The 15582-nt window shown below is 44.9% G+C and overlaps 1 protein-coding gene across 2 annotated transcripts in view; it reads left to right on the top strand.

Annotated features, from left to right (window-relative positions):
* The window catches only part of atp10d (ATPase phospholipid transporting 10D (putative)), a 44900-nt gene extending 30552 nt beyond the window's left edge, over positions 1-14348 (top strand). For both annotated transcript variants that reach the window (XM_023951739.1, XM_023951740.1), the window contains 13 exons: positions 881-1072; positions 3404-4076; positions 4165-4271; positions 4969-5095; positions 9200-9384; positions 9736-10018; positions 10823-10899; positions 10989-11114; positions 11580-11780; positions 12346-12426; positions 12507-12611; positions 12716-12903; positions 13477-14348. In XM_023951739.1, coding sequence (XP_023807507.1) covers positions 881-1072; positions 3404-4076; positions 4165-4271; positions 4969-5095; positions 9200-9384; positions 9736-10018; positions 10823-10899; positions 10989-11114; positions 11580-11780; positions 12346-12426; positions 12507-12611; positions 12716-12903; positions 13477-13669 — 2538 coding nt within the window. In that variant the 3' untranslated portion in view covers positions 13670-14348. The remainder of the gene's footprint in view (positions 1-880; positions 1073-3403; positions 4077-4164; positions 4272-4968; positions 5096-9199; positions 9385-9735; positions 10019-10822; positions 10900-10988; positions 11115-11579; positions 11781-12345; positions 12427-12506; positions 12612-12715; positions 12904-13476) is intronic.
* Positions 14349-15582: the final 1234 nt, after the last annotated feature.

Raw genomic sequence — 15582 nt, 5'->3', positions numbered from 1 at the left:
TTTTGATAGTGAAAGTCTTTCCAGCCCGTCACGTCTCTCCACTGAGCTCCAGCATTTCGCCTCTCACCACTTTCACATTAATCAGAAATCCGCAGATTCCAATACCGATGAATCTGATTATCAAAAATCTGACGTCTCCTACGTCCTCCACCGACTGTTGGGACAGACACACCAACCTCCACTTTCCCCATGGACTGTTGGTGTGTCCAGCTGCATAAACTCCTTATGGGCAGGAGGGGTCTGCTTTACCGTTCCTTAGCGTGGAAAAAATGTTTCTGATCGAATAGAAAGACCAGTGTATTTGTTTTTAATGTGTGTATTCTTGCAGCCATGACTTTGTAGGGTTCAGTTACAGACAGCACACCGCTGCCGTTTTCCATTGAAAAGGCATGAATGTCTCCTCATCTGCCTCTTTGTCCCGACCGTCCTTATGGGTGGATACAGGCTGTCTGCAGATGAGAAATGGGCAAACTGCGCGGTAGAGGAAGGTTACCCGCACAAACTTTTAAGGTCACAGACCGCTCTTTGAACCTGTAGAGTGAAAATGTTCACGCACATCTTTTCCTACTGAAGGTGCTGAAGGTCACAGGTTGTAGTGAACACTTAGACAACATGTGAGGGTGAATGAAGTAGGTGAGGCACGCCGTACAGATTTTCCATTTTAAAATTATCACACCGTGCAAGGATCCTGTTATTGCTGTTCAGGTACTGGTCCCCCCCCCCCCCCCCCCCTCCCATACGGATGCAACTTATTTGCTAGAAAGAACTCCATTTTTCATGGACCCAGTTTTTCATCAGAATCGACTTCCTGTGGTGTGCGTGGTTCTGACCAATGACACGTCTTCCCCGAGCAGACACCATGGTGTTTGTGTTTGTTCAGGCGAAGGACGTGGTACCGGACCCAGCCCTGGAGAAGAAGCTGAACTCTCTTTGCTCCTCTCTGCTGCACCTGAGTGACGGTTTGTTTAAGACCACATCCAACCTGGAGCTCACCTACATCACCGACTTCTTCCTGGCTCTGACCATCTGCAACACTGTAGTGGTCTCCTCGCCTGGACAGCCTCGCCATGTGGTGAGTGGGCCGGTATCATCAATACATTTGATTTTAAATCAATCTAGAAAGTTTCATAATCTTTGTTCTGAAATACCCACTCTGGTCATCTTTTGATCCGTTTTCAAAGTGCTCCCATTGATCCTTTAGTTATGTTTATGCTGTTTTTAGCCCAGATAAAAAAACCTTTGTCATTTTCTAGGAGATAGTTTCTGCAGAGCGGCAGTAGTTTTTTAGCAATTGGTTGACGTGAGCTGATTTGTGGGCAGAGCAACCCCACTCCACCTTCCCATCACCCATAACTGAGAAATCTCTGTTTACACTCTCTCCTGCTAGCTTACAGTCGCTCACATCCCGGCCTGTCATTAGTATCATTAGCAGCGTAACAAAAATGGCGAGCAATAACGGAGCTATCCAGTCGTACAGTTTTTTTCCAGATTCCAGCTCAGACGAGGAAAACAAAGACGTACATGGATGTATTTGTCTGGATTCATCAGAATAGAGTGGAGCAGGAAGCTTTTGTCCTGCTCAGCATATTTTCTACGTCACAAATAGGCTCTTTTCAAACATATTTTTGTCTGCTCCTGATTCGCAATGAGCTGAATAGAGAAATACTCAGAAATGTAATTTTGTTTCCTCCATTATCAGAAAAACACCACAAGAACATGTTTTTATCAGAGTGGAACTTTAAATGTAACATCATCCGGTTAAACATAGTTTAACTCTATCCTAGTTAAACCTAGTTAGAAATAAAGAACAGTGCTGGTGATTATCTGCATCATTTATTCAAGTAACACACTTTTATTTCAGACTCAGATGTGGTCCATAGAAAAAAGATAAAAATACAGTATACATAATAAAAAGTAAAAAGATATAAATTAAAAAGAGTATAATCGCTGTATCCAGTGTTTCCTCAGGGCAGAAGTGTAGCGGCATGAGCTTCTTTTGGGATCAGTCAGAGACATGATAATTGAGTTCTTAGATTTGTCCAGGCGTTCCATAAGGCCGTATGTAAGCTTACGCAGCAGTGCTTCACAGGTGGGGATGTGAGCATCCACAAACAGCTGGCTGGCTCTGTACCACCTGGGCACCTGTAGCAGAAGCCTAAAAGCATCATTATAGGCCACTAAGAAGTTGCGGAATGTCCCACGTCCATAGTTCCACCAAAGAGGGGCCGTATACAGAGGAGTGCAGTAAGCTCTGAACAGCGAACACTTCACTTGAAGAGAACGCGAACTGAATTTTCTCATCAGCATGTTTGCCTGAGCATAGAGTTGACAGTACTGTCTCTGAATGTCTCTATCATCCCTCCAATCATCAGTAATGAAATGTCCAAGGTATTTGATAGATGAGGTTTGTTCCAGAGGCGTTCCACAAAGCTTAAAAACAGGAAAGTTTACATTTCTGTCGTCTTTGGTCCTTACAATCATTACTTTGCTTTTGGAGGGATTGTAGTTTATATCAAAGTCTCTGCCATAGTCAGAACAAACTTTTAAAAGTGTTTGTAACCCAGCACTGTAGGGGCTAAAAATGACAAGGTCATCAGCATACATAAGATGATTAAAGGTTTGACATTCAACAACACACCCAGTTTTGCACAGATTCAGATTAGTGGATAGATCATGAATATACACATTGAATAGAAATGGAGAGAGGATCCCCCCCTGTTGAACACCATTGCTTACATAAAAAGGCTCTGATAAGACATTGCCCCATTTGACTACAAGTGAATAGTTTTCACTAGTTTTGTGACTAAAAATTGTAAAAATTTAAAAGCGGTACTGAGGCAGCTGTTATGCAAACAGGCATATTACCCTATACTCTACTTTGTTCTGGACAAATGTCTTCACCACTGACATCTGTACTTTTACATTTCTGTCCTAAACACCAAACTACTTCCTCATCCCCCGTTTTCGTTTACCCACATGTCTGTTAAAGTCTGCTCCAACCACCAATCTCTGCTCTCTAGAAATCTTTTGGATCTCCTCCTCTATCTGCCTCCAGAAAGTCTCCTTCTCCTGTAGCTCACATCCTACCTGTGGGACAGCATTCAGCATCACACCTTCAGCTTCCAGCTTCAGACTTTCTTCATGTCAGACCCTCTCTTCACTTCCAGAACATTCTAATAAATCTCCTCCTTCAGGATCTCTCCTTCTTTGTTCTTATTTCCATCAACTCTACGAAAAACTTTGTGTATCTGTTTCTCATCTATAAACCTTGACCTCTTTCCATCTGGTCTCTTGAAAACAGAAGAAGATCCACCTTTCTTTGTAATTTTTTTGTCCATCCTGTCAAAGTCTCTACTGTTTGTCTGTGAGTTCAGTTTGGTGTGATGCTCTTCTCTTCATACAGATGCGTGAGGCCCGGACCCCCCTCAAGTCTCTGGAGGAACTCAAAGTGATGTTCCAACGCCTCAGTTTCTCGCCCTTCACCACAATGTCCACCCCTCAGATGAAGAGCAGCCCCCGCGGCTTCACCAGCAGGCTCTTCATTCGGGGCAAGAGCGGCTCTTTGACTTTCCCGACACCCACCAACAACAGTCCCAGCTGCCCGAACCCAGGACCAGAGAGCTACGAGGAAACCAGCAGCCTCAAAGTGGAGCTGAATATGTCTGCGGGAAGAGGAGATCCTATCTGGGCAGATCCGGACTCCAAGGAGGCTCTCAAGGAAGCACAGATCAGCTCAGACAGGTTTAAGGGGAGCATGGAGGACCAGGATGAAGACGGCAGCTCAGGGGAGGACAGTGAGGATGAGCTGCTGTACGAGGCGGAGAGCCCAGACGAGGCCGCCCTGGTCCACGCAGCCCGAGCGTATCACTGCACCCTCAGGGCACGCTCCCCCGAGAACCTGCTGGTGGAGCTGCCAGGAATCGGCTCACTGCCGGTGCGCTTGCTGCACGTCCTGCCGTTTGACTCCAACAGGAAGAGGATGTCGGTGGTCGTCCGACACCCTCTCACCGGAGAGGTGGTGGTCTACACCAAGGGTGCAGACTCTGTCATCATGGATCTGGCTGAAAGGCCTAAAGGTAGAAAAGCTCCCAGCGCTGCTGCCTGCTGTCCAAACACATTTCTGGCACTGCCGGGGCTTCATGTCTTCCTCTTCCTGTTGAAAAGGTGCAGAACACGCTCAGGAGTTGTACAGCCACATCCGAGAGCAAACCCAGAAACATCTGGACGCCTACGCCAGGGAGGGCCTCCGCACACTCTGTATCGCCAAGAAGGTAAGCTTTCAGTGAAGCGCCCCATGGAGGGCAAAAAGATGAAACCCCTCAGTGTTCATCTGGTGTTTAAGGTTGAGATTTCCTAGATTCAAAATGTCAGGTAGTTGCTGTTCCAACAGATTCTCCAATCATAAAGAAAAAGGGCGGGAATTTTTGGTTTTATATGTCTGTTTAAAAAGAGAAAATCCAGAGAGAAAAGGTTGTAGATTTTTGCGATTAGACACTCATTTTTATCGAGCACTTAGTTTATGTCAAGTGTTGGTTAAACACGTTGCTTTCATTCATTTGTTGTCTCATTTTAAACCACAATCACATCACATTTCGAGTTCAAAACAGAAGATAACTTGTCTGATATTTGAAAACGAGTCTCTTCATTACATAGAGGATTATTGACTCATCTGTAAGCTCACTTACAGGATGGAAATGGATCAAAGAACCAGACCTTTCTCTTTTTGTCGTTGTTGTTGGGTCGGCACCGCTAAAAATGGTAATGAGCTCTGAGGTCTGACTGAAAGGATGCCCCAGGACACGGTGGAGAGACTATGTCTCTTGGCTGGCCTGGGAACGTTTCCTTCTGGGTTCGAGGGCACATGACCAAAAACGGCCACTAGTGCTGCTTTCTCTCTCAGCCTGAGGCAGATGGTAGGTCAGGTCATAGACAGAGATGTTCCTGAGTGATGGTGTGCTTCTGGAGCAGGTTCTGGAGGAGGAGGAGTACGACGTGTGGATGAAGAGGCAGCTGCTGGCAGAAAGCAGCATTGAGAACAGAGAGGAGCTGCTGCTGGAGTCGGCCCAGAGGCTGGAGACCAACCTCACTCTGCTGGGTAAGAGAGCTGACATACAAGCCCTTCAGCACACCAACATTTGCCACCTGATCCTGGTGTTGGTTTGGTCAGGGGTCAGGGCTAAGGACAGGTTAAATCTGACATTTCTGTGAATGGCGTGCAGATTTGTGGTCTGTCCAGACGTTTTGAGAGGGAACCTACGGCATGAATGATAACACGTGGGTCTTTAATGATTTTGTTGCAAACTGCTACCTTATTTTGGTGATAGGTGGGTAGAGGGGGGTAATGCCGTCTGGGGCAAATGTCCTGTACAGGTTTTCCCACAGCAGATAGGTAACTAGCAAGACTAAGACCCATTCAAATGTCCTTTTATGAAAACATTAAAAACAAGGTCCACTACATCACCCAGACTGACGTAACCTGGTTTTAAGATTCTTCTAATAGTTTTTAAGAGTGTCCATGGTCTTTGTCCTTCTTTTATCCCACTTGCTTTTAACTTATGAACCTCCCAGAGCCCTTAGGTCAGGGGTCGGGAACCTATGGCTCGCGAGCCGTATTTGATGGCCACATCTGGCTCACAGACAAATCTTTAATTATTAAAAAAAAAAATACATAGTTTCATTAGACCAGTCCATCTCGGGCGCAATGCGATGCCAGTTTGTAACGTATGGTGTCAATTGGCTCCACGTCTGCATGTGAGCAGTCTTTCTCACATCTAAAGACCATTATGACCAGCCTACGATCACGTTTAACGGATGAAAGTCTCAACGCCTGCATGAAGCTCAAACTCACCACGTGTCAACCAGACTAGACCATCTGCAAAACCACCACGCAGCACCAGAAGTCACATTAATGCTAAGAAAAACTCTTCATATAATACGAACAGCATAATGTAGTGTCCCTTTCCCACACTGAGGCATGGAGACCTAACCTCTTTTAAGGTTCTTTATTCTGAATACTGCAGGCCGTAACCAACGCCGTGCAACGTATTGAGCAACTCCTGAATCTCTCCTGCCGAGAGCTCCCCCCAACTTTATATTCCCCTCTGCTGCACCAGCCCTCCTATTTCCCTTATTCGGCCCATAGCTGAACCCCATTGGTCCAGACTCCCCAACGACAGGCTGATTGACAGAACTGAGGGCCAACCAGATCTCTGCTTGATGCGTTCAACCCAGCAGCCACCCAATCCAACTCAATATCAATGTTATTAAAAAGAATCCACAGACTTATTGTACTTTAAAAGTGTTCAAATTACATAAAATGCACACATTCACTTGTATTTTTAGTTTCAGACATATTGTATGGCTCTCACGGAATAACATCTAAAGGTATGTGGCGTTTATGGCTCTCTCTGCCGACCCCTGCCTGAGGTCAGTAGGTGCAGGCCTGCTGAAGGTCCCTAGGGTCAGGACAAAAAACCACGGCCAGGCCTCGTTCAGACACTACGGGCCTCATGTGTGGAACAGCCTGCCTGAGGATGTGAGGGCGTCATTTACTGTTGAGGTTTTTAAAAAGAAACTAAAGACTCATCTATTTAACTCAGCTTTTAATTAGATTTCCTATCTTTTCTAAGATAGATTTTTTTTCTCCATTTTTTACTTATTTACTTTATTTGTTTAATCTGGAATTTTTACTCTTATATTTTATATTTTATCACATATTTATTTGTTTAATGTCTTTTAGCCTAGTTAGACTGTTTACGAGTTTTTCTCCCCCTTAGCTGGGGTGTTTGTGTCTATGCTGACACCCTGGCCGACAGGAGGACAGAGCAGATGGCGCCTTCTGGGTTCTATCCTCTTTAGCTTTTTTCTTTAGTCATTTCTCTTTTATTTGTGTTCATTTTTGTGTATTTGTGTGCAGGGCTTATTTCATTATTGTATTGCATGAGTGGGGATTGGTGTTTTTTCTGCAAGATTCAGTTCAAAAATCTAGAATCTTCACTCTTATGCAGTTTTGGTGTTTTGACATTTGGGCGTCAGATTATTTGTTCTGTTGAAGTCTGTTGTCCATCGTACTGATCACCTGACAAGAACAGTTTATCCTGAGTGAGAAAACCAAAGAAACACAAGAAGTTAAAAGCTCAAAAATGCTCATTTTTGTCATCGTTGTTCAGTTTATTTTGTACTGTTTCAAAAACCTCAGAAGGTTCTCCAGAAGCTTCAAAAATCGGGGGTCGGCTCCAGGATTTTTTCTCTGCAGTGGCTTAGGGGTTACTAAGTGACTGTAAGGATTGCTAATTTATTTTGATGTAAAATTACATTTTCAAGAAGGTAAGTGACAGGAACGCATATTCATACAAACCTAATTAATACCAGATTTACATTTATTGTTTTGTCGATAGATGGCACTTTTTAAATGTCACAGTCTGAAGAAAGAGAAGGAGATGTGGAAGTGTGGTAGGAGCACAAACTGATTTATTTAAGAGGAGCTGTTGGGTCCGTGGGAGTACCGGCGTTATCCGCCTATCTATCCTTCACCGCGCGGCTAATTTGCTGCTTGAGCATTAAAACCGGCATTTCTGATGGCCAGAACGCTGTTCTTTGTGTCACTTTTCCTAGCAATTTATGAGACTTTTTGCTTGGCATAGCTCAACAACTGTCAGAAAATGTGTTAATAAGCCTGACGCCTCAGCCACATGTGGAAGGAGCTACCGCTAAATGTTTCCTGCCTGGTCGCGACATGGAGCGGTGTCTGCGGGTCTCATCCTAATGCATGGAGGATGTTTAGAGCAGTGACGTGCGCTGAGGGTTGTGGCTGGTGAGGCAGATTTACAAACAAATGAGAGGCCAGTACAGGTCATTTTAGAAGTGGAGAACATTTTATGTGCCACCCATTGTATTTCAAAGAATCCACAAAAGAAATGCTTTCTAATTATTCTTACATGTCTTGAGACCAAATCTACAGAAACTACGAGAAACGAGTGCTTGAAAATAGTTTTGAAAAGAACAAATCAGTCTGGAGTAACCCCTGAAAGGCCATTTTCCCTTGTTCCCCTCCTAATGTGTAAATCCAATTTTAAACAAAAGTTCAAATTAACCTGAAAGTTATTTTTATGGTGTTGTTTTATTGAAGCCCCCAACTGTGTTAACATTTGTTTCCATGTACAAAAATGTCAAATGATTATCCAAGGAACATGCGTCCCACAGCATGACCCTGACCCTATTATCACAACCTTTGTTTTTAGCGACACATTGATCCTACTATTGATGGATATGTAGGAGGCAATCAGAAAAGTGAAGGTTTACTTTTTTATGCATTTTGATGCCCGACACGACACACCAAGGTGAATACCACTGACTATAACAGTCAGAACTATCGCACGCACACGAGTCGACCTTTGAATTATTTTTTTTGAGATTACGTCAGCCATTTTCCAGTCAGTCAAAGCAAAACAAAATACTGGCTCTTATTAAATAAGACAAATGGAAAAACAAATGAAAGCTCACCAGCGCCTTCTCTGTTGAGACAGTGCCACTGCGTACTCCATCGACTATGTTTGGGATTGCTAAGGGGTTGCCTTTCCAAATCTTGCAGTTGCTATAGCAACCCTTAACTAGCCCCCTGACACAAAGAAACCAGGAAACATCTAACTGAGAAGAAATAAAATGATCTACTACCATCATGATCACAAAGGTTTTAGTAAAATTATGTTTACAAAGACCCTTAGCAAAAATAGTCCAAGTGTACTACAAGTCTGTTTAAATATTATAAAGTAAGGCAGTATACTTGAAGTTGACCTTTATATATACTACCTATGTATTATAAACGTAAATGACTTCCAACACTACATGTACATAGTCTTGGTGTACTTTTACTTTTACTCAATTATACTTAATAAAACAAACATTAAGTGTCGTACTTCCTGCTAAAGGAACAGTTGGTGGTTCAAATCCCAAACCCAACCCTCAATGCTGACACAGGTGTGAATTTGAACCCACAGTCTCCAGTGTCAGGGCAGACAAACAGACCCCTAACTCAGTCCAGGTTATTCCAATAAATCAGTTTATCTTCAGTGTGTTTTTTTAATTATGGTCTGTTTACACGAGTAGCTCCTGGAAGAGTTTTCAAACTACAAGGTTGGACATCTGTGGAGAAGCCCTGCAGTCACTTCATCAAATCCACAGGAATGTTTTTCTGCTTCAGGAAGCACAGGCATTGTAGACAGACTTCAGGAGGAGGTTCCAGAAACCATCGAAGCTCTTCAGAGGGCTGGCATCAAAGTGTGGGTCCTGACTGGAGACAAACAGGAGACAGCCATCAACATCGCCAACGCCTGCAAACTTCTCCGCTCCAGTGACCAGCTGCTGACAGCCAACTGTGATAACAAGGTCGGAGCAGGTCAAAGCTGGTGTTTGGGTCATGTTCCGGTGCAGGAGTGCACCCAAACACCAGGCAGCATGCGTTTGATCATGTCAGCATATAAGTGAAAACCACACAGCTTGCATGCTCCAAAAAATGTATTTTTTTCATTTTGAGTAAACCCAAAATATCCATATTTGTAATGACTGAATGAGGCAAGACTTGAGAGAGTGTGCACAAACCAGAATGTGGTCATCCTGCAACTTCATGTCAAAGCAAAATCCAGAGCAAGAAAACCCTCTCAGAATCAGTGGGTTGTGTTTTGTGGTGTTAAAGCAGATGCTTTACACAGATGTGCCTGTGGATGTTCTGTCCTGCAGGACGCTTGTGCAGCTCTACTCAACGAGCTCATTGTGGAGGTCCAGTGTGGACAAGAAGGTGTAAGCGAACAGAGAGAAGACCCGTCTTCTGGATCGACTGGCTTCATCCTGGCCATAGATGGTCGGACTCTGGACTGGGCTCTGCAAGAGGACCTGCGGAGCAGCTTCCTGGAGCTGAGCCGCAAATGCAAGGCCGTCCTCTGCTGCCGATCCACTCCACTGCAGAAGAGCAAAGTGGTCCAGCTGGTCCGGGACCATTTAAGGGTCATGACCCTGGCTGTGGGTGAGGCTACAGACCTTTTCACCAATTTATATACTCAGCAGTGGAAAAAAGTTGCATTTATAAATCTCCAGTTTACTGTTAAAGTCATGTAAAGGTTCAGAGACATAAAACATTTACTGGCAGTCTCTGCATTTCCAGTCAAGTTCACACGACTGTCCCAGAAAGGATCTGTCCTAGTCAGCCTGGCAGAAAACAACACAGAAAAAAATCTGGGATCCTATTTGTTTGCCTTTCACCATGATATAAATAATAAGCAGTTTAGTGAGATCCCCTGTTCTGTGTAGCTCTAACTGTGTCTAATACCATGACCAGTACCTAAGGACCTCTGACCTCAGACATGGTTTAGCCACACAGCTGCAGGCCCGTTTACCAGGTGTGAGGGGAACTGTTGGGTTTCCAGACAAACTATTCATAACCGACTTCACCGCTTTGACTGGAATGACAGACGACCATTGCTGGTGATTCTGCTGGATGTTTGCAGTGGACACAAGACCACGTGACCTGGACATTGACTCGTTAAAATATCCGTAACTTGTTGTGAGTTGTGTAAATTCAGTCATTTCTGTGGATCATGAAGGCTTCTGTCACTCCCCGCACTAAGAGTACATGAAGACTGTTTGAGCCAAAGCCGACGCAGCTCATCAAAAGTCACAAAAACACAGAAGATTAGATTCATCTGTATTTTTCTAGAACTTACTACCAAACAAAAACTTATGTTGTTTGGAAAGTGAGGGATGAGGTTTACGGATGTGGAGAAGAGTCCTACAGTCTGTGTACGAATGTCTGACGAGGTTTGCTGCACAGGTGATGGAGCCAACGATGTGAGCATGATCCAGGTGGCAGATGTCGGCATCGGCATATCCGGTCAGGAGGGAATGCAGGTAATCACAAAATGAGGGGGTGTTTACTTTTAAATGACCCTAACCTTGAGTTCCTCCTGAGCTCCTCACCAGCATGTCTCCTTCTCCAGGCTGTGATGTCCAGTGACTTTGCCATTCCCCGGTTCCACCTCCTCAGGAAGCTGCTGCTGGTTCATGGACACTGGTGCTACCATCGCCTTGCAAACATGATCCTCTACTTCTTCTATAAGAATGTGGTGAGTCCTTCGTGCACAGATGACGCAGAGCTTCCTCTTCTACCAAAATGTTGTCTGCGTAGATGAAGGTCACTTTTTTTGAAGCCATCCTCATCACCTCATCTGGAGATCTATTTTCTAACCCTGGAAATGAATTTCAGACTCATTTTTTTTAACACCCCAATCGTCTCCCCAATCTTTGAGTCAATATTATTCTACTTATTGAAAAGTCTTCAATGCAGGTTCCAAAGTCTTCTGCCTGCCCCCCCCCCCATATAAGATGTTCTATTTCCACCACTGACCTAGAGACACCTGATCCAGCTGATTCACCATGAAAACCTGCAAGCTGCTTGGTCTGAAGGAGCAGAATTTGGCGCCTCTGGTGTCAAACCAGTTTAAATGTCGATTTAATGTGACAGAGCTCATTCAGTAACAGATTCCCTAAGAAAACAGAAGTGCAGTCTGACTGAGTCTGTGCGTCCACAGATGTACGTCAACCTGCTGTTCTGGTACCAGTTCTTCTGTGGTTTCTCTGGGAGCGTCATGATCAACTCCTGGGTGCTCATCCTCTTCAACTTGCTCTTCACTTCCGTCCCTCCTCTCATCTATGGAGTTCTGGATCAGGACACGGCTGCAGACGCTCTTGAAGAGCATCCTGAGCTGTACCAGACTGCACGCTCCTCCAAGGTGAAAAAGCTTTCTTAAGCTGCCGCTGTCTCGATGGCTGAACTGTTCCGATGGGTTCAGGGTTCCTCAAAATCTCCTTAGAGGGTTTTTCTCAGTAATGTTTCACATATGACACCAAGGCCAGATATCACTGCCAGAATCCTGACAGAATACAGATTCAAACAGAAATCAATTACATTTAAAAGTCAAGTTTCTGTTCTTTAACTAATTTCTTTGGGGAAAAAAGGGTTTTAATATACCAAGTGATTTGAAGGTGAACATTTCTTCAAAACGATTTATAATTCTCACATTAAAACTTAACACAAAGGAAACGATAGATTTAGAGAATTAAAGAATTGATGTTGCAGATGAATGGGATTAACCAGCCCTGCATGAGTGCAGAACAACATGCTGAATTCATTAGTTACAGAGTCCTCCGGTTTGGAGGCCTATGGATGGATGGATGGACGGACGGACAGACGGACGGATGGATGGATGGATGTGCTTTTGATGCTTGGAGGCCATTGGATAGATGGATGAATGTGCTTTAGATATTTAAAGGCTGACTCTGTGAATTGATCCACAGGTCTACGTTCCCTCCATTTTCTGGATCACAATCCTGGACGCCTTCTACCAAAGCTGCGTTTGCTTCTTCATTCCTTATTTTGTGAGTATTCTGCAGCGTCAGTGAGGGTCATTGCATCGCTGGTTCTGATCCAAGTCCATCTGTTCTGCTTCTCCAACCAGGCCCTGGCAGGGTCAGATGTCGAAAGTTTGTCCTTTGGCTCCCCGATCAACACCTCAGCTCTCTTCATCATCCTGCTGCACCAAGTCATCGAAAGCCACACGCTGGTCAGGATCTGTGGAAGCCAAGTGGTTCTTGTAACGGGACCACAGTGCTGTGATGGACCAGAACCCAGATTTCAACCAATCGTGTGTTTCTTTCTGTGTTGCAGACATGGATTCACGCGCTCGTCTTGTTTCTCAGCGCTGCCTCCTATTTCGCCTTCGTGCTGCTCTTCAGCACCTTCTGCATCGTCTGCAGCCACCCCACCAACCTGCTGGGGGTGGAGCCTCGGCAGCTGAGCACACCCCTCTTCTACGTCATCTGTGCCGTCACCACAGTGACGGCCCTGATCCCCAGGTACAAACACACACTGATCTGTTTGTTCATGTGATCACTAAAACAAAAGAAACAAACTAAATGAAATAGAAAATGTTTTTTTCATGACATTTTCAAACAATCCATAAAAAGTTACATTACTTGAAAGCTAAACCATAAAAGGAACGTTTTAACCCTCTTTTCATAGAAACAATCAGACATAAATCAAAAGAGTACACTGATGCAGTTTGAATTTTAGTTTAATTGGGTCAAATTGATATTTTGTGAAAAGGATTTCGTTTAACTCACTGGAGCACATTGGAGAGGAGAGAATCAGTTTGGCGGACAGAAACTGGAACAGGAGGAGAATCATGGAGGGTTTGGGACAGAAGATCACAACCTGGCCTGATTGGTGGCTTAAAGATGAAGAAGCAGTGATGTCATAGAAGGCAGGGTCAGGGTGATGACATCATCTGACTCACTGATGCTGAGAATTCAGCAGCTTTCTGTGCTTCAGCGGTTTTTCTGTTAACTCCTCCTCTTGACACGTATAGTCTGGTGTTTGCTGTTCCCGTTGATGGACCTCCTCCTGAACCTCTGGGCTCTGCTTTGCAGGATTTTGTTCCGGTCTCTGTTTAACACCGTGCACCCCTCCGCTCTGTTGACCAAAGACCAGAGACAAGAAGCAGCTTCAGAGTCGTACCGCAGGAGGATGCAGCGCTGGAACCAAAACCATGCTAGAACCGGGCTCCCAGTGTGCGCCGACAACCCCGGCATGGTGCCCAGTCGGGAGGAGGTGCTGTCTTGACCATGTGGGTTTTCGGTGGCCCCTCCTGCCTGCCGCTCTTAGAACCAAAGCTGGTCTGGACTGTCCTCATGAGCGGCAGGGAGGATGGGAAGCTGCAGTCCAGGATGAAGCGCGCTCAGGCGGGCCGTGTTTACATGGCTGTCAGCTGTTTGACTGTTACGATGACGACCCGCCTCTGCTCTTGTTTACTCGCCGAGCTGGACTCCATGAGGCTGCATGGTGCCGAGGCTTCGGACTTCTTAAAGCGCTTCAATAACATTCTAGCCAAAGTGAAGATGATCAGGACAATGCTCAAAGAGTGGACACCGTTGTTTTTTTTTTTTTACTTTTATTTGTAATAACTGACCATTTCATGTTTTATATTGTTGAAGTTTGTTCAAATCAGATTTCATCTGTCTACTTTCTGAACCCCTGAATCCCTTTTGGGGGTCAGAGGGCTGCTGGAGCCTATCCTGTCTACGGTCCTGTTAAATTCAGGAACGAAACCAGGAAGGTTCTGATGAGACGGCAGGGTTCTGATGAACCTCTGAGCCAGGCATCAGTGCCCATTCTCTCAGGAGAAACCGTGAAGTGACCTTACCACTCCATCATGCACAAATGCTGCAATAGAAGTTTTTAGTGGAATAATGGAAGTTACCAATCATCAATGCTTTTGCAATAAACAGCTTTATGAATTTCACTTTTGTTTTTTGATCATGTTTTTTCTGACACAAATGCCTTTGAAGAGCCTTAAGTGAGACACAAACATCCATCCATCTTCTTCTTCTTCTCATCTGGGACCGGGTCGCAAGGGCAGCAGTCTAATCAAAGATGCCCAGACTCTCCTCTACCCGGCCACTTCCTCCTCCGGGGGGACCCCGAGACGATCCCAAGCCAGCTGAGAGACTTAGTCTCTCCAGCTTGTCCTGGGTCTTCCCCGGGGACCCCCCCAGTGGGGCACGACCAGAACACCTCCCCAGGGATTGTGTCCAGGAGGAATCCGGACCAGACACCTGACCTACCTCTACACTGTCTGGAGCTTTTGCCCCTGGTAGGGTCTCCCATGGCAGACAGGTCCTGGGTGACGAGCCAGACGAAGAGCGGTTTAGCCCTTGTGCTATCCTATGGGGTCAAGATGACCATTGACGTGTTCTCCCTACCATGACAAAGGTGGATAAAGGTGAAGAGGATTTCATGGAATCCATGGAAACCAGTGAAGATCACAAATCATTGAATAAAAAAGGTTCAGAGCACTGTCTAGTGCACATGTCCTGCATGTTTTCTAACCAATCTATCATTGAAGCTCCTGATTGGCTAAACACACCTGATCCAGGAAATTAGCGGCAAATGAGACAGGATTTCTGAAAAACCAGCAGGAGGTCGGCCCTTGAGGCCTAGAGTTTGACAACACTAGTCTAGTGGGTCTAGATGACCCACTCCCGATGTTAAAGTGCCTAGGATAGCACAAGTGTTATATTCACCTTTCTAAGAAGTACAAGATTCCACTTGTGACGCTCGGATTGGTGTCACCGTGGCCCCACCCTGGAGCCAGGCCTTGGGTTGGTGGCCAGTGCCCCTCCCCACAGCCCCTATTGGGTCCGGCCTGAAGAAACGGCGTGGGATCCCTCTCCTGTGGGCCCACTATTTGCACGAGAGCTCAAGTAGAAAAGCCTTTGGCTGATGTTAAAAAATTGGATGAAAGGTCTCAGATTTCCTACTAAAACTGTTGGTTCTGAACTAAACACAAAGTAGAAAAAACTCCATTTAAAAATCAATTAAAGATCCAGTTCAATAAAAATCATTTTTTGGTTTTTTTAACATGTTCGTGTTGCATTATTCTGACGATGGAGGACATGTATAAAGAAAATTAATTCATCCATTAATCGTTACGCGATATCAGAAGCAGACAAAAAAATGCATTCTGATATAGAAAG

This window comes from Oryzias latipes, chromosome 22, assembly GCF_002234675.1.
Source record: "Oryzias latipes chromosome 22, ASM223467v1".
Lineage (NCBI taxonomy): Eukaryota > Metazoa > Chordata > Actinopteri > Beloniformes > Adrianichthyidae > Oryzias > Oryzias latipes.
This window is presented reverse-complemented; position numbering and strand designations above follow the sequence as displayed.